General features: G+C 42.3%; 1 protein-coding gene across 1 annotated transcript; it reads left to right on the top strand.

Annotated features, from left to right (window-relative positions):
* The first annotated feature begins 480 nt into the window (after nt 1-480).
* On the top strand, nt 481-13133 carry ccdc120a (coiled-coil domain containing 120a). Its single transcript, XM_053318076.1, is given in 10 exon segments — nt 481-536; nt 1368-1482; nt 1687-1814; nt 2073-2186; nt 5123-5264; nt 5711-5767; nt 10396-10495; nt 10778-10814; nt 10816-11431; nt 12883-13133. Coding segments are annotated over 10 exon segments (1608 nt in total). The 5' UTR covers nt 481-488.
* The last annotated feature ends 6783 nt before the right edge of the window (nt 13134-19916 follow it).

Here is a 19916-nt window from a genome sequence, read left to right as displayed (position 1 = left end):
TCTTCTTCTTCTTCTTCTTCTTCTTCTTCTTCTTCTTCTTCTTCTTCTTCTTCTTCTTCTTCTTCTTCTTCTTCTTCTTCTTCTTCTTCTTCTTCTTCTTCTTCTTCTTCTTCTTCTTCTTCTTCTTCTTCTTCTTCTTCTTCTTCTTCTTCTTCTTCTTCTTCTTCTTCTTCTTCTTCTTCTTCTTCTTCTCCTTCTTCTTCTTTTGCTCCTTCTTCTTCTTCTGCTCCTTCTTCTTTTGCTCCTTCTTCTTCTTCTGCTCCTTCTTCTGCTCCCTCTTCTTCTTCTGCTCCTTCTTCTTCCTCCTCATCTGTTCTCTTCTCAGGTCAGACACCCTGAAGACTGTGTAACTCCCTCTAAAGGTCAGACAGCTTACAGCTAACCAACCAACAGTTACCTAGTCAACCAGTCGGTAAACCGGTCGGTGAAGCAGTCAGTGCAGCAGTGGGTGAAGCAGTGGGTCCTGTGGTCTGTGTTCAGGCTGTTGGATGGCCACAGGAGTGAACTACTGGAGCTCTTATGAACCCAGTTACAAGGTGAGAGTGTGTTTCTGATTATTTCTGGCCAAGAATCTGCTCAATTTGAAGACACATGGCCTTCATTTTAGTTTGTTCAGAACAAATTTAGCCAAACCATCTTATATAGTTAAAGCAAAGCGGTGCTGTATGGGTGGCTGCGGGCATAACATTTGAAATGATCACATTTCTGTACATTTATGCCTCCTGAACAGGTGTTTGGACAAATACTGTTATTCGCTATTTATTTCTTTTGCTCAGTAACCATCATCATCAGTCAGGTGTTCACATGAACAGTGAAAGATGTTTTCCTCTCTGTAATTCCTCCTGTTCATACTGACTATTAAAATCCTTCAAATGTGCTTTCAGTGTAAAGTGATGGAGGACAAAATCCACAGTGTTTCCACACAGTCATTTAAAAGTCTCTGATCAGCTTCTATTGAGCTTCATCAGTGTGAGTTAGTCATATCAAGTGATATCTGACACATTTACAGTCTTTTTAGCATCAGATTCCCTCTTAGTGTTTCCTGTTGAGCTGTGGTGGAAGTATAGTAACAAAAAGAGACTTTGGTACTAAAAACACTGTAACGTTGAAACATAGAAGATGAAGATTTGACTCATTTGGACGCTGAAGCTTCATATTAGCTTTTAAATACTTTTTTTTTTGTCCTCCATCACTTCCATTGTAAACATTATGAAGGGATCTTCTAATAGTCAGTATGAACAGGAAGAATGATTACAGCAAGAAAAACTGCTTTAATGTTCATTTGACAGATCAGATGAACTGCAGCTTGTTTACATCTGACAGTAATTATGAACGTGTTCAGTAAATCTCTGTGCTGTGTTCTGCAGGTGAGTGAGTGTGTGTGGGGAGGAGAGCAGGAGTCGAGCAGTGAGGAAGGAGGAGGTGGGGTCACATGGGAAACACAAGCCATGGAGGTCAAAGGTCAACTCATCTCAGCACCTGGTGAGAACAAACAGCATGATGTCATGTCAGAGACTGAGCTGGAGAGGTTACAGCAGTGTGACTCCATGTTTCCTCTCTCTGTGTGTGTGTGGCTGTGTGTCTGTGTGTGTCTGTGTCTGTGTGTGTGTGTGTGTGGCTGTCTGTGTGTGTGTGTGTGTGTGTGTGTGTGTGTGTGTGTGTGTGTGTGTGTGCATGTGTGCATAGACCCGCTCACCTGTCCAGACAGGAAGCAGAGGGAGCGAATGGCAGAGCTGCAGGAGAGGAGGCGGAGCCTGCAGGCCCTGCTAAGCACACGATTGGCTGAGCTGAGACGCATCTGTCTGCAGGAGGCGGTGAGTCATGTCATTGTTCAGAGGAGTGGCGTGATTGGTCAGCTGTTTCCTTGCAGTCCTGATCCTGTCTGGTCCTCACAAGACCTTTTCACACGGCCTGGGTCAGCACCAGAGGTTGATTGACTGCTTTCACATCAGCCGTAACGCAGCAGTTTGTTTCAACAGATGTGAAAACACCTGAAGCCTCTGCAAGATGAATGTAATAATGTATTGAATGTAATGATTTATTATAAGTTTTCCTGTGTTCTCATTGGTCAGGAACTGACAGGCGCGGTACCCACTGATTTCCCCCTGGAGGCGGGAGAGAAACCCCCCTGTGTCCGACGCAGAGGTGGGACCTCTCGCACAGGAAACAGGAAGTGCAGAGCCGAGGTGAGGAGCCGATATAGATCTTTCTTGGCTGACTGAAATTTTGACAAGAGAATAAGAAAAAAGTTATCATTTCTTATTAAAAGCCAGGTTTGTTCAGTCAGATTCATTAAAGTGAAATTATAAATAAAAATAAAATAATCTGTTTCAAATTACATCAAAAGCACGATCATCAATACCAAAGCAATGAGTCCAAACTTAAACATTTCTGCTCTAAACATCTTTAAACCAAGCTGCAGACGTCCATATAAGGCTTTGTCAGTCATCAAGGGAGTCCACTTTTATTTGTGGAGCCGTTATATTTCGCCGGTGGGATTAAATAGTTCTTATTAATAGAGTTTGGCTAAAGAGGGGAAGTGAGATGTGTGTAGCTCAGTTTTGGACTCGGTTACTTGACATGCAAGAAGAAAGCTGCCAAGACAGATATTTATCTGGCATAAACAAAGGATTGGCTCTTGGTCAGAAGGAGTGTGCACATTATTCTGCAGCTCTGAGGAGTTTTTTTTTAATTTAGTTTTACAATTTCAGTTGGCAGACGTACACACGAGAGTTAATATAACACAAGAAAGGATGCAGTCAGCAAAGAGCAACCTGAGAAAATGCTAAATGAATTCAGGTCTGATAGGATGTTAGTGCATAGAGGTGGATAATATTTATTTTATTATTATCATATATTATTATTATTACTATTATTATTATTTTATTAGTAGTATTATTTATTTTATTTTATTAATTTATTATTATTATTATTATTATTATTATTATTATTATTATTATTATTATTATTATTATTATTATTATTATTATTATTAAGTACACCAGGTGTTTGTGTACAGCTGAGTCTTTAGTTTTTACATTTGAAAGCTGTAAAAAAACAAAACCAAACCCATATACATTTCTTTTAGGTGGACTTTTCTCTTTTCCTAATGTGACCCCCAAATATTTTTAAAAAATTGACTCTTTTTACTCTTCATACTCTAGAAATATCTTAACTCTTGCATGCTGTTCAGGGTCAAATTTGGCTCATTTTAACATTTGAGAGTTGTAAAAACACCATATACACATTTCCTCCAGGTGGACTTTTACCCCAAATATACAAAAATGGAGATAAAATGCATCATTATTTCTTATTTCTGTGCAGCTGATACACATTTTTTTATATGCAAATATCCAAATTTGACTCTTTGTACCCTTCATATTCTATAAGATGTTCTCCTTTACCATAATATACTGAGTGCAAGTGTCTTTTTTCCCCATAGATAAACTCTGTTAGCTTCATTAAGGATTAATCTAATTCATGTATTAATAACTCATGGGGGAATTTGTGAATGTGAATGTGAATAGGTGTAGAGACTAATTATGAGTCAGAATATGAACAGTATGTAAAGGGTTAAGATTTAGAGCGAGATCGGTAACTCCAGCACCTTTCATCAGCAGAGCGTAGTGAGCATGAAGGAGTGTGAACCTGAATGAGGGAGTTCAGGTCAACAGGAGCAGTTTTAGCTGCTGATCATCAGGGTTTTTGAGTTTGATGCGGGCAGCAGCTGGCAGTGAGCGGAGGGATGTGAACAGCAGGGTGACGTGTGTGTGTCTGTGTTTTTGGGGCTGATTGAAGTTTAGATGCAGCGCTAAATTCTGGATCATCTGCAGAGATTTGAACGTGCTTTCAGATGCTGGTGTCTTGTAATCCTGTGTTGGATGAGCCAGATGTTTGGTATTACACGGACATAAAAATAACTTTAAAAAAAAAAGAAAAAAAGAAAGTATGATCATTTCTGTGCTGTAAGGATGCTGCTACTGTCACTGAAGACAGCTGGTAATAATGAAGGAACGATAAATTTGTGACCAGGCGGGGAGTTCTGGTCCTCTGAAATGAGGCCAACGCGGAAGTAACTTAGAGCTGCATTCTATCAAAAGGCCACCAGGGGGCGACCGTCTCTATACAAGTCAATGGAGAATTCACCAACTTCTCACTTGATTTCTAACCTCAGTAAACGTTTTCAAAATGTGTTTATGGTCTCAATCACTAGTTTAAAGCCTTCTTCAATGCAGTATGATGTTCATTTGGGACATTTTGGCCTCCCTGATTTTATATGTGACGATAAAGCAGGGTATGCATTAGGGCGTGGCTACGTCCTGATTGACAGGTTGATGGACCAATGTCCTCGAGATCCAGCCCTCTGCAACCATAGCAACCTCCCCCGCTCCGCCCATGGCCCCGCCTCGTGCCCATATAAGTAGAATCCGTGTTTTTATTTTCCCAGCATGCACCTGAAATTTTCAAGATGGCGCTGCCTAGATTCGAAAAACTATTGGCTTCCGAGCAGCAGTCCACAAACCAATGGGTGACATCACGGATGTTACGTCCATTTCTTTTATACAGTCTATATTTGTTACCATCCACCTGTTTTACTTTGTATTGCCAATTTGCACATATAAAAACCTGAATGGAGGCGCGAACATATTAAAAAGAAAAAACGTAACTCTTGCATGATGTTCAGGGTTCAGGGACTTTTCCGTGAATATACAAAAATGGAGATAAAATGCATCATTATTTTTTTAATTTTTGCAGCTGATACTCATTTTTATATCAGCAAATGTCCAAATTTCACCTTTGCTTATTACAAAATCCAAAACTCAGTATTCAAACATGCTTTTATATTAATCTATAAAATGTTCTGTTTAATATAACTGAACCCGTAATGTTAAATCATGTTAAATAAGAGCTGCACGTGATGCCACACACTGCCTTTGTTTGTCATCTGTGATACATTTGAGACCTTTCTACCAGATGCACTTTGACACAGATTAGTAAATGTGTGTGTGTGTGTGTGTGTGTGTGTGTGTGTGTGTGTGTGTGTGTGTGTGTGTGTGTGTGTGTGTGTGTGTGTGTGTGTGTGTGTGTGTGTGTGTGTGTGTGTGTGTGTGTGTGTTTTTAGGAGGAGGACACTCAGCGAACAAAGCTGAAGAAAACGTTATTCAGCGGTGCTCTGAGGAAACACAGCGACCCTGAACACAACACACACACACAGACGCACACACACCACGGCAAGAGGACTGTACACAGAGGCTGCCACACAGGTAACACACACACACACACACACACACACACACACACACAAACCCATTGTCCTAGGTCACTTTTTGGGAACATTACATAACTTACATAGATTTCCTGAAGACCCTAACATAACCACGACTTGCTTGAACCTAACTCGAATCTCAACCGCTGACCAAAAAACAGCTTTTTCCCAATCAATGATATAGTTTATCTCCCCAATTTGACAAACCACGACTAATTAACTGGTCTTTAATCTGAAATCTGTCCCTAAAAGTAGCATACACCCACACAACCACACACAAACACACACACACACACACACACACACACACACACACACACACACACACACACACACACACACACACACACACACTGCTGGCATTAGATGAGAAGCCATTGTTTCAGGAAGACGAGGAAACCTGCTTCTTCCTGCCTTTATCTGACTCAGTGTGTTTGTTTCCAGACGACACAGTGAGGTCAGAGAGCAGTTCGACATCAGACTCAACAGGACACGACAACGGTAACACACACGCACACACACACATGCACGCACATACACAAATAGCTCCCCCTACTGGCTGAAAACAACACTTCAAATCCTCAAAGGGGAAACTCTTGTTAGGCCTGTTTCCACTGCAGGAACTTTTGGGGTAATTTTATGGGACCCTGAATGACAAACTCCTGGAGTTTTTAAAGGGGGCAAAACGAGTCCCTGCCTCGGGGTATGTACTCCGTGCTGCCCCGAAAAAAATCCTGGGTGGAGCTTGAGTTAGACTCGGTGCTGATTGGGTGTACTCAAAGCGGGATGTGAAGTCAACAGAAAGCACCAAAAGATTTAAAGGTGGGGACAGAGTCAGAAGTGTGAATGTCTGGTGGGAGAGAGCTCTAAAGGCGGCGGGGGCGGGGGGGGGGGGCAGATCAGCTGGAGGCTCTTGACCCCCATGGTGGTTAACGTTGGTAGATTGGGCAAAGAGCTTAATGACAGAATAGGATCGGAGAGTGCGGGAGAGCATTTAGTTGTGAATAAGCTCAGAAAGATACAATGATGTTGGTGGTTGTAAAAGAACCTCCTTAATTTTACCCGCAACTTCCTTAACCCTCATGTTGCCCTCAGGTCAAGGAAGGACAGAAGGAACGGAGGAAGGGAGGAAGGGAGGAAGGACAGAAGGAACGGAAGAAGGGAGGAAGGAGGGTTGGAGGAAAAGGGGAAGGAAGTAAGGAGAGAAGGAAGGGAGGAAGGAAGACAAGAAGGGAGGATGGAAAGGAGGAAGGAAGAAAGGGAGGAAGGAGGGATGGAGGAAAAGAGTAAGGAAGTAAGGAGAGAAGGAAAGGAAGGAAGACAAGAAGGGAGGATGGAAGTAAGGAAGACAAGAAGGGAGGACGGAAAGGAGGAAGGAAGGAGGTAAGGAAGGAAGGAAGGAAGTGAGGAAAGAAGTATGGAAGGAGGGGAAGAATGAAGGAAAAATTAAAGAAAGAGGGAGGAAGGAAAGAAGGAAAGAAGGAAGGAAGGAACAGTCAAAAGAGACGGTGTCAATTTGACCCAGGAGGACGACAGGAGGGTTAATGGAAACGGGACTATGGATTATAACTTAAATTTAATTTCCCAAAGTTGAAAGTTCGCCAAGTTGAAATCAGAGATCTGGGAACACGATGGCATCAGGAAAACATCAACAAACATTTTATACTTAACTCTAAAGCGTTTTATTTTGGAGGTCAGATTGAATATGAACCTAAGAAAATAAAGACTGTACAAAAAGCCCGTCTGATGTCTGCTGCGAGAGAGAGAGAGAAAAAAAAAGATCCACGTGTAAATCTGTACTCTCGGTTTATAATCCGTGCCCTCGGATTTGCAATCCTTCCACTCAAATGCAATTCAAGTTGAGCCAAGTCGATTTTACTCATAATAGCTGCAAATCACAATCTCAAGGGACTGTTTCACATGCAGCAGGTCCAGACCATAATCTTTCATTTTAAAGAGACCCAACAGTCCTCCAGTCCCTTTAACAGGAAGAAACCTCGAGCAGAAGAGGGCTCTAGGTGGGCGGCCATCTGCCCTGACCGGTTGGGTTTCGGAGAGGTTTTGGCAATTGATTTATAAAATGGGAAGTTGCTCGTTTTTAATTTTATATTTCCAAGAAAATGTGGTTGTGGATATTTCAAACACAGATAGTAATAATAATATTGAGCTACGTCATCCAGTAAAGCACTATAGGCTTCCAAAAGTTAAAAAAAAAAGAGTACAGGTTTACACATGGATCTTTTTTCTCCCCAGCTGACCCCCCAGACTAACTCAGAGATAAGGGCATTGTTTCCATGGTAACAATCAATGGCACCCAGTTGACACTCTGCCTCTGCAACACTCGGGATAATTTAAGGAGACATCCAGCAGAGAGGAGTTAGTTTAGTTAGAGATAGTTCCTCTAGAGCAGGGCTGTCAAACTCATTTTCATTCAAGGGCCACATACAGACCAATTTCATCTCATGTGGGCCAGATCATTAAAAGATGGAGGGAAGGAAGGAAGGAAGGAAGAAAGGAAGGAAATAAGAAGGGAGGGAAGGAAGGAAAGAGAGGCAAAAGGAAGGAGGGAAGAAAGGTAGGAAGGACATATGGAAGGAAGGACAGATGGATGGAAGGAAGGACAGATGGAAGGAAGGAAGGAAGGAAGGAAGGAAGGAAGGAAGGAAGAAAGAAAGGATAAAAGGAAGTAGGAAGGTCAGATGGAAGGAAGGACAGAAGGAAGAAAGGGAAGAAGGACAGATGGAATGAAGAAAGGGAGGAAGGACAGATGGAAGGAAGGAAGAAAGAAAGGGAGGAAGGAAGAATGGAAGGATGGACAGATGGAAGAAAGGGAGGAAGGACGGGAGGAAGGAAGAATGGAAGGGAGGACAGAAGGAAGAAAGGGAGGAAGGAAGAAAGGAAGGAAGAAAGGGAGAAAGGACAGATGGAAGGAAGAAAGAAAGGGAGGAAGGAAGAATGGAAGGAAGGACAGAAGGAAGAAAGGGAGGAAGGAAGGACAGAAGGAAGAAAGGGAGGAAGGACAGATGGAAGGAAGGAAGGAAGGAAATGAACAAGAAGTGGGCCAGATTGGACCCCTCGGCGGGCCGGTTCTGGCCCACGGGCCGCATGTTTGACACCCCTGCTCTAGAGAAAGGATTATTCAGCAGACGTGTTGCATCCCGTCACATTAAAGGATAAGTTCACAATTTTTTTCATGTGTGTCTTTTTAAAAACAGCAATCAGGTTTTTCCTCTCTGTAATCATTCCTCCTGTTCACACCGACTATTAAAAGATCTACTTCAAATGTGCTTTCAGTGGAAGTGATGGAAGCTAAACTCCGTGAAGGATTGATTACAGCCAGAAACAACATGCTGCAGTGTTTATTTGGGCTCCTGAATGTTGTTTTAAGACACACTTGGACAATTTTGAACCTGTCTTTTAAGGTTTTATGTTTGGCTCTGATTCAGATCTGCACTGAGCTCACATTTCATTCTACTGTAAGTCTGATGTTTTATTACGCTTTGTGTTTGCTTTGCAAGGAAAATTTCCTTCGAGCTGTTTGATTTTCTCAGAAGGGAAACATTTTCAGACCGATGTTACTCGGTTGCTCAGGCAGCCATGTTTTTATTAAGCTTGATAAAAGTCTTAACCCTCCTGTTGTCCTCAGGTCAAGGAAGGACAGAAGGAAGGACAGGAGGAAGGAAGGAAAGGAGTTAAGATGAAAAGAGGAAGGTATTTAGGAGAGAAGAAGGGAAGGAAGGAAAGGAAAGGAGTAAAGAGGGAGGGAGGGAGGAAAGGAGGAAGGAAGGAAAGGAGTAAGGATGAAAAGAGGAAGGAATTTAGGAGAGAAGGAAGGAAGGAAGGAAGGAAAGGAAAAGAGTAAAGAGGGAGGGAGGGAGGAAAGGAGTAAGGATGAAAAGAGGAAGGAATTTAGGAGAGAAGGACAGAAGGAAGGAAAGGAGTAAGGAGGGATGGAGGGAGGAAAGGAGGAAGGAAGGAAAGGAGAAAGGATGAAAAGCGGAAGGAATTTAGGAGAGAAGGAAGGAAGGAAGGAAAGGAGTAAAGAGGGAGGGAGGGAGGAAAGGAGTAAGGATGAAAAGAGGAAGGAATTTAGGAGAGAAGAAGGGAAGGAAGGAAAGGAAAAGGAGTAAAGAGGGAGGGAGGGAGGAAAGGAGGAAGGAAGGAAAGGAGTAAGGATGAAAAGAGGAAGGAATTTAGGAGAGAAGGAAGGAAGAAAGGAAAGGAGTAAAGAGGGAGGGAGGGAGGAAAGGAGTAAGGATGAAAAGAGGAAGGAATTTAGGAAGGAAGGATGGAAGGAAAGGAGTAAGGAGGGATGGAGGGAGGAAAGGAGGGAGGAAGGAAGGAAGGATGGAAAGAAGGAGGAGGGAGCAAAGAAAGAAGGGGGAGGGGAAGAAGGAAGGAAAAATTAAAGAAAGAGGGAAGAAGGAAGGAAAGGAGGAACAGTCAAAAGAGAGATAGGGTCCAACTACAAAAACCTACAACTACTACAACAGATTAGTTTAGATGTCTGACTGCAGGTTTGGTCTTCATGAAGCTGAGCTCTGGTTCTCATTATATAGATAGACAGATACATAAATAAATAAGAATAAATAATATATACAAAACATAAAAGACAAAGTAAAATATGTGAGACGATGATAGCTGAGCTGCATGTTCAACTAATGTGGAAACTAATTATTCACACTAATGAACCTCAGTTACATTTATGAGGATTTTCAAAACTTTATATATAACTTTGATATATTTTATTAAACAACTTCTTCTATTTTACTTTTCTTTTGTCTTTTTAGTTTATTTTAAGAATTATTTTCTTTACTCTAACTTTCAACAAACCTTTTTCTCTTATTTTACTTATTTTATTTAATTATTATCTTATTATTATATTTATTTTTATCTATTTAATTATTTATTTCCACATATTTTATTTAATTTTTTTAAAGCATTTTGATTATTTTTATTTTCTCTTGTGTGCATTGGTCTCCAGTTTTTGTCTTTAAATTGTTCTCTGTTTTATTCCTTTTTAAAATTACTATTATTATTGTTACACTAGTCTGTATGAAATGTGCTATATACATGAAATTAGATTTATTGATATTTTAACATCACTTTCCTGTCTGTGTGTCTCTCAGATGACGGTGTGTCTCAGTGGCGCCCCCCGCTGGCCTCTTCTGATTCTCCAGTGGAGGTTTTCTACCACAACAAACCCAAAAGGAACTCACTGCACAACAGGTAGGGTTAGGGTTCGGGTTCATGCTAAGCTAAATCATCTTTAAACGAACTCGGAGGAAGAACCTTTCTGAGCAGACATTGCTTCAGTGTGACTTCTCCTCTCCTCCAACGGTGATTTTCGACTCATGTTTTATCTCTCCTCTTCTTTCAGGGTGGAGCATCCAGAGACTCTTCATACCCACAAGCCCCTCCCCTTGCCCCCCCCTCTCCCCCTCCAGCCTCCCCCGTCTCACCCCTCTCACTCCCAGGACAGCTCCTCCTCCTCCGGCCCCTCTGATGCAGGAGCAGCCGGGGAGGCCGTCGTCAGGGTCACCACCGCCCGTCGCAGCAACAGTTCAGACGGCCTCCTGGACCGCATCACCTCCCCTGACGAGGACGGGGGGAGGCCGGGCCAGCAGGGGGGATTGTGGGTAAAAGGAACAAACAACGTTGCAGCGTATAGAAGCTCAGAGACGCTGGCAGATGGACGCACGAGGACGAATAATGGACTCACTGAGGTTGGAGGAAGGGGAGGTGGAACGGGGCGAGGAAGAGGAGGAAGAGGAGGGGGGTACAGTGAGGTCCTGCTGGACTACGTTTGGGGGAAACAGCAGCAGCTGCAGCGACAGCAGTCCCAGACTAACAGGCAGCCAGTCACACCGCACCAACCGATGGTCTATAATGGCTACTCTTCCCAGCAGCCCCCTGTAGCCCCGCCCACCTACCGCAGTCACCTGGGCGACCAGCGACGAGTCAAAGTGACCCGGACCAAATCCTGTGGCCCCTTCCTGCCGGTGCAGCAGAGCCAAGCCGATACCCACAATCCTTCTGTGGCAGGCATCCAGCCCGACCCTCACCCCCACCTGCTGCCTCCCCGACCCCCACAGATGCTCCCCTCACAGGACGCACAGCTGGAGGAGGCAACCAGGAGCCTCCACAAGGCCCTCGCTCTGGAAGGTAAATACCAAACACTTCCTGTTGCATCACATCTCCAGAAAACATCCAAAAACATCTAAAACCACCTGACACACCTGGATACACCTTAAAATAACTTAAACACACAAAAACACCAAAAACAAAATACCTGAAAACATCGACATGACACACCAGAAAACATTTCGGGCAGTATAGAAATAATACTGATAGGAAGGACAGCGGCACACCAACAGCTAACATCCATGACTCACCTGAAGGCAGTAGGAAGCTGCTGTCAAGGCAGAATTACACACAGCAGATTCACTGGTTGATGCAAACTGACTGTTGCAAAAATAACCACAGTAACCTCCAAGCTTTACATGCACATATAAGCTTGAAGGTTACATATGTTTTTAATGCAAATCAACACATCTGGCCAAAGTGTCGCCTGGAGCTCAAATGATTTATTTACAGTACAGGTGGATGTGTGGCTGTGATGAACAATGTGTGATAGAGATTGTACAGATTCAACTTTATATACAAGTGTTATTTAAAAAAAAGTCATCTATTTTCTTCCCAAACTGGCAGCAGTTATTTTGCATGTAAAACAAATTAAACTGATTCAAACTTTTAAAATATTTAATGAAAAAATGCAAAAATACAAAACCTCTTTTTAAATTCTACTTTTATTTTATAGACGGTGGCACTATGGTGGTATTTCACTAAAGATGGTCATTGTAATACCTGCCTTGGTACTCCTCCTCTTCCTCCTCTTCCTCAACGACTTTGTACTAAAGTTTCCGTGAAGTAGCACAGTGTCAAAAGGTTGTGATATGTAGCACAACGAGCTGGTGAACCTGTGAACAGAACCGTGTTTCATGCTCCGTGGCTTCTGCCTCACACAGAACTACTCTCCTGAGAGTCACTATTCTAACATTGTTGTTACTCTTTGGAGACATTTCTACAAACTACAGTGACAGCTCTCTTCAGAGACGAAGCAACATGTCAGCCAGTGCAGCGGTGACAAGTTTTTAACTCTTTCATACTCTTCGGGGTCAAATGTGAACAATTTATTACATTTGGGATGTAAAATAGTGACTGTGAATCTCTTTTTTTCCCCATAAGTCAACAGAATACACTCAGTTTGCTCTCTGACTGCTTCATTCAGGATTAATACTTAAACATTTATTAATCACTGAGGGGGAATCTATGAATGAGATTAATTATGAATCAGAATATGAACAGTATGTGAGGGTTAATAGTTTTTGGACAACAGTGGAGGCACAGAGGAACAAGATATATCACGCTGTGGATACACACACAATACTTAAATAAATCAGTCCATTGTTGGTTTGGCTCTGACAATAAAAAATATGACAAAGACAGTACAACTTCTACAACATTTTAAACTCATGACTGTTAACCTTTACTTCATCCCCTCACTGTGAGAATGAGTGATGCTTCATTCAGTCTCTGATGTGTGTGATTGGCAGGTCTGAGGGACTGGTACCTGAGGAACACGATAGGCTCCTCCCACACAAACCAGTCCAATGGGAAGGTGAACGCAGGGGGGGTCAAAGGTCAGGGGGGAGGCGGAGCTCTGCAGCGCAGACGGACGACTCACGGCGTCATCCAGCAGCCGACCTATCAGACGGAGACGAGTCATCAGACTGCGCCGCATCACAAACAGACGGCGCTGCCACATTCGGCCACGTTCCACGGACACCCGCTGCACGCCAGGTAGCAATCAGTCAGAGAGGAGCCAAAAGCACTTAAAAAAAAGACTAGAAGTACTGATTCAACTCCTTTACTCAAGTAAAAGTACAGGCTCTGAAATGTACCTAAGTATAAAAGTACTAAGTAGAAATACATGATACATAATACCTCTTTTGATAACTGGGAAAAAAGAAAAAGCATTTTCGGCACACAAAATAGGATAGTTTCCTCTTTTGTTAACAACCTGCACACTAGATCATCACTAGACAGTCCAGGTTTGATGCAAGCTAAATTTCAGACAGAATATATATAAAGGGGTGTCAGCATTAATGTGTTCATTGCGATACGATTAAGGGCCAAGCATCAGGGGTGCTCTGTCAGGACAGGCAAACCAAACAAGTGGGTGTGGGGGTGGTTTGCGGGGGGGGCCTTAGTGGGCTGCTTAGCATGGGGCCCCCTAGATACTCTCATCGCCACTGCCAAGCATAACGCATTAATCGCTCCTCACTGTTGTACAGCATGTGTTCATATGGCAGGAGTCTTACTGCTACTGTTATATTCCTGCACTGTCTGCACACAGTGTTGGACTTTCCTTCCAGTAGAAGATTTTGATATGAGTAGTCGCCCCAGGGCAGCATCTTACCGGGTTGTTTTGGCAATATAAGGAGTAGAAAGTTCAGATATTCCCTGCAGTCAGGTGACCTGCACCTGAGGATAGAAGAACACCTGATCAGCTTTCTCTCTCTCTCTCTCTGTCTCTGTCTGTCTCTCTCTCTCTCTCTCTCTCTCTCTCTCTCTCTCTCTCTCTCTCTCTCTCTCTCTCTCTCTCTCTCTCTCTCTCTCTCTCTCTCTCTCTCTCTCTGTCTCTGTCTCTGTCTGTCTCTCTGTCTGTCTCTCTGTCTGTCTCTCTCTCTCTCTCTCTCTCTCTCTCTCTCTCTCTCTCAGGTCTGTGGACAACCCTCTCTACCACGACTTCCCACCTCAGAAACAGGAAGTACCAGCTGTGGACCAGCCGTCTCCTGGCACTCTGGTCTGACTCACCGACCAATCAGGACTCTGACAGACAGACGGACGGACGGACCAATCACAGGCTCAATCAAACACATCTGTCTCTGGGTTAGGATCCGGATCCTCGATGGAAACATGATGTTTGTTGTCATGCTCAGCGTGCTCGACCTTCCTCTGTTGGATGTCATGTGTCAGGAGGCCACGCCCACTATGATGTCACACAGAGGACGATGACATCACTGCCCGGTGCGAGGCTGCAGGATTAAACTGAACTGATATCCTGTTGAGGAATGAATGAAATTAAAGTAAATGAAGCTTCAGGAAGTTCATTTCACTCGCTCTCTGCCTGACAAGAACCTGAAACACACCTGAAGCTTTAAATGATGCCCCCCCCCCCCCCCCACCCTCCAACCTACCCCCTCCCATCCTCCGCCCCCCAGGCCTGGTGGTGAACTGTTCACTGTCTCAGATATTATCCTTCATGACGCTGCTCAGCTGTGATGAGCTGCTGTTTCAGGGATGGAAATTAATTTAATGATGCTGACGTTTAAATGTTATTTGATGACTCCTTTAAAGAGAGAGAAAGAGAGAAAGCCCCTTCCCCTCAAGCTGGAGGTCTGAGCTACATGTTTAACTCTACCCACCCATCACCTGAACATTGTATAAATAGTCTCAGAAATGAAAAACAGCCTTAATCCCTGAGATGCTGGTAGCTATTAACACTAGACAACTTTAAAGAAGGTTTGTATTTATATTCTGAGGCTCTGCTGGAATATCTTTGCACCATTTCCAGTTTAAAAACTTCCTTATTTATCTTATTCTGCTCCTTTATGCAGCCCCTCAGTGTCAGTCTGACACAGGCCGTCTTTTTAACTCCTGTCTATTTTGGGAAAGATTAAAGTAAGTGAAACCTCGGCTTTGTCTTGCAGGCAACATTTCCACATACGTTCATCTATATTTTTTAAACTTCCGACATCAGAACAGGTTGTAAATATCAGAAATTGTGTAAAAGTTCAATATGAAGCCTTTAATGTGTTTGCAGGAGATGTTTAATGTTGCTGTTATCGGTTATTTAAAAGAACATTTTTCTCTTTATCTCCATCAAAGACATTTATTAAAGTGATGTTGGTTCTGTTGGGTTAATGTTCCCATGACCTCTGACTGTAAATTAATTAGTTATTTTTTTAATTGGTTAACCCCCCCCCCCCCATTTATTAATTTACTCTTTTTCTGCTGCTTATCCACCTCCAGGTTATAATTAATCAGTCAGTAGTTATATTATTGGGAATGATTGTTATATAAATACTGCCAGGAGAAATGAAAAAAGGTGAAAATGTATTGATACCTTTTCATAATTTGACTCATGGGTATTAAATTGCAGAGTATGTGGTATTAAAATGTCTTTAAAAGCCTTAAATTTAACTTGATGAAGCCTGCAGGAAAAAAAAAACGTTAATTAAAATAAGATAGAGTGATGACAGCAACATTAAAAATCTCCTGCAAATACATGAAGTTATGAGTCTGTAATCACCAGCATCTCTCAGTTTCCTGCTGTTTTTCCGTCGCTGTGTGGTCGATGGTTGGAGTTAAACGTGTAAAGAGATTTTTCGATGTCATTCAGGTAAATCGGTGGAAGCAGATTCTCTGTATCGACGTTCCAACACGGGTTAAACAACTCAGTTTCCACATTTTCCTCGTATATTCGCTCTCAGACTCCAGCTGACTCTGTGACGCTTTCATCAGCTAAAAGAAATGTGTGATGGTGACGTCACATCAGGTCATAATGAAGCTGCTGGGGTTGTCATGGTGACCATCAACATCATCAGACACAGTGTCCAAGTGTCTCTGTTGAACTGTGCCCCCCCCTTTCTTTTTCCTTTTCCTTCTGTTTGTCTTTTGTATCTTCTACGACAGCATCTTTAATCTTTACTCAGACTCTGCTCAGACAATCAGGACACATCAGTGTTTTTTTAAATGAACTTTTGATAACCGAGACTCTCTCTGAGGACAGATCATCAGCGTTTTACTCGCTGACATCACCAGCTGACATGACCAGCTCAGTCCAACAAGACCAGCAGTTTTTAAACTCAACGATGAACTTTCTGATCAGATCAGGTGACACATTGATCCAATCAAATCCCTCAGGTGAGTCCTAATTGAAACCAGCAGGTTCGGACTGAGCGTCAGGTGACTGCTGGGAGTCTCCCAGTGAAACCAGCAGAGGCAGGTGGAAGCACAGGTATCAAAGCTCCTCTTCCCCCCCCCTAGCTGGAGCATCCTGTTGTGTTTCTGAACGTCAGTGAATCGCGAACTGAACCAAATATGACACACGCCAGAGCGTCACGTGACCTTCTGGCTGCTTCTCACTTGGACTGACACTTCGTTACCCGACGAGGGCCCATCCTCCAACTCAACACACTCCCCAGCTTATTAAATATTGACCCTGGACTTACAAAACGAACTGCAACAACCTCCCACAAACATCTCAGAATAAAAGGCAGAATTAGAAGTCAGTTCACCATTAATCACTAAAAGATGGTGTAATCGCTATAGCAACGTCATTATTTCTGTATTTGATCCTCTTTTGATAAATGGCTTCAGTTACAGCTCTGTGCAAAGGTTTTAGGCACTGAAAGTAAAGGGAGGAATTCAATTAACATTTCTTTATTTATTAGTTAACTTGATCCAAAGTTGAGTAAAAGGCAGAAACATTAATGAAATCTGTATTACACCTCTACCTTTTCCAAAGTTGAGTAAAAGGCAGAAACATTAATGAAATCTGTATTACACCTCTACCTTTTTTAGGCACTCTGCAGGTCGATTGTTGATCATCCATCTTGGAGAAGTCGCCACAGTTCTTCTTCTACTGTGGATTTCAGCATCTCAGCTTCTTCATGTCAATCCCAGACTGACTCCATGATGTAAGCGATCAGGACTCTGTAGTGGTCAAACCATCTGCTGCAGGACTCCTTGTTCCTCTTGTTGATGAAGATCGTTCTTTATAACTCCAGCTGCATGTTTTGGCTCGTTGTCAGCGACCAACATCTAAAGTGCCTAAAACATTTGCACAGTACAGAATATTTAGATTTCATCCAGACTAAACATCACATCTCTAAAAAGAAGGTTGAAATAAAACAGTGCCTATAAGAATAATTCACCCCCACTCTTTTATTAAAAAGTTAGATTTAATAAGATAATTCATCAACAGACACAGAAAATCTGTTCTCTAGAATATGATCTGAGTAGCCAAACTGCTTTTATCCTGAGCCAAAAGAGATAATACATGAGCCCCCCCCCCCCCCCCCCCCCATTGTTCCATTCAGCCAACGTGTCTCCTCGCTTCCTTCACTTATGTCTCAGATTTTCTGTCCCTTGTTAATCGTAATGGAATAGACGAGACTACAAGGTCTACAACATAGAAAGTTTTACAAAGGGACATGGATTTTTGTCTCCTTGTCTCCTCTTCTCTTTCCTCTCTCCTCCCTTTATCTTCTCTCATGTCTCCTTGTTTCCTCATCTCCTCTCCTCTCCTCATCATCATAATCATCTCCTCTCGAGTCTTCTTCTTCCTCATGTCCTTTCCTCAACTCATCTCATGTCTCCTTGTACACTAATCCCAATCCTAACCCTCTCTCATATCCTCATCTTTATTCTTTCTTCTCTCCTCTCCTCATCTCCTCTCATGTCTCATTGTCTCCTCATCTCATCTCTCCTCATGTCCTTATCTCCTCTCACATCTTCTCACATGCTTCCTCTCATATCTCATCATCTCCTTTCCTTGTCTCCTCTCAGGTCTTCTCTCCTGCCCTCTCCTTGTCTCCTCTTTCCTCTCTCCTTGTGTCCTCAAAGACACATTTCAGTTTTACATTCACAGCCGGTTTTCGGGTCAAAGTTGGAAGACGGAGCAAGCCGAGTTAGCAGAATGGAACGCACCCCGACATGAGTAGAAAGCCAGCCAGGATGTTGTTGAATAGCAGCTTTTCTCACATTAAGCTGAAGCTAAACTGTAAGTAATGTGTGGATAACTTATTTTGAAAGTTGAGAAGAAGAGATTCATCCTGTCTGTTTGATTTTAATTTGGAGATCTTTTTTTGTAACGTCTTCTTCTTCCTGTGTCCTTACTGACTGAGACGGGAGCTTCCTGTCAGCAATAAGACGACCACGTTAAAATGTTCTGACCTGTTAAAAATCTGTTGCAGCGACAATCAAACAATGATGTCAAAGAGTTGATTGATTCTTTTACGACTGATTGGATGATTGATTAAGTGAACTGAGACTGTTTTTGTACTGAGCTCCAGTGAAATTATGTAATGATTTTGTTTTTTAAAAAATGGCCATAAAGTTGTTACAAACATGAAGTCAGTGTTTTATGGAGGTCGTTAACGGAGAAAATGATGATGATAGTAAACTAGATGACCTCTGAAATCCCTCCAACTCAACATATTGATTACTGATTGGAAGGACTGATGTGAGAGGATGGATTAGCAGATTAAGGAAATGATTTGAATCATATTTCTTTTATTTGTTGTTTGACTGATATTTGGATTAGTGTGTCCTCTCTGCACCAAAAACACTGATTCTGTATTTCATTTCTTTAAAATCAGGTCCTTCAGCCTCAGAAAGAAACAGTCTGACCTCCTGTTTCCTCCAAATCGGCGCCGTGGTCACATGACATGTCAGAGCTCAGTTTTTGTGTCTGTATCTTAACAAAACACCTCACTAACAGCGAACCCTCAGATAAAATCACTAATCATGATACTTAACACGCCACGTCATAATTTAACATCTGAAAAGTCCAATTTTACCCCAATATATTAATTCAATGATTAATCTGCTATTCATTCATGTGACTATTTCAGTGAATGTGTAACCCGAACCCAGCTGCTGATTTAAAGATGTAGTGTTTAGGATTTAGTGCCATCTAGTGGTAAAGTTGCAGATTGCACCCAAATGAATACACCTCCCCACATGTGTGTGTGTTGTGGGAGAATATATGACATAAAAGCCCAAAAACATTAAAGGCCTTCTCTAGAACCAGGGTTCTCGTCCTCAGGCTCATTCTAAGGTAATGATTGTCATTTTCAGGTGATTACAAATAAATTAAAACAGATCCAAATATAAACTCTGCCCACCGACACAAAGCTAAGCACAGGATTGGATGCTGCTGCTGTCACTTTCACAGACTGACTGATCTTTTAATACAGCAACCAGCTCTGTGTAATAGAGTAACAGTTAACTTCAAGTCCCCCATTTTGTCATTAATAAACAGTTTATATAGTGAACATTATAACGTGACATATTTAACATTTTATGTCATACAGCTATCACAGGAGGAATTACTCCTGAACATCTGCTGACAGCTACATTAGTGTGTTATTGACTGTTAATAGTGTATCATTAATGGTAAATAGGGAGACTTCAAGTGTAACTGATAACATGTGTTGTGCTGCAGGTTAATGTTCAGGTGGCTCTATTTGTCATGTGATCACGGCTTCAGATATAATCCAGATATCCCAGCATGCACTTCTTCTAACTCTGGTGTGTCACTCCAAAGCAGAACAGAGAAACACTCTGTAAATATAATCAGTGACAGTCTGAGTACTTTCCAGCATTTGTACTCTGCAGTACTATACAGTATTTGTACTCTAAAGTATCTGAACTCTGCAGTATCTATAGTCGACAGTATTTGTACTGTACTGTGATGTATTCTGCAGTACTCAGAAATATCGGCACTGTGCAGTATTTGTACTCTTCAGTATTCTGCTGCATCTGTATTCTCCAGTATCAGTACTGTGCAGTATCT

The sequence above is a fragment of the Scomber japonicus genome, chromosome 4 (genome assembly GCF_027409825.1).
Source record: "Scomber japonicus isolate fScoJap1 chromosome 4, fScoJap1.pri, whole genome shotgun sequence".
NCBI classification, from domain to species: domain Eukaryota; kingdom Metazoa; phylum Chordata; class Actinopteri; order Scombriformes; family Scombridae; genus Scomber; species Scomber japonicus.
The sequence above is the reverse complement of the archived record's forward strand: the minus strand, read 5'-3'. Positions and strand labels throughout refer to the sequence as shown.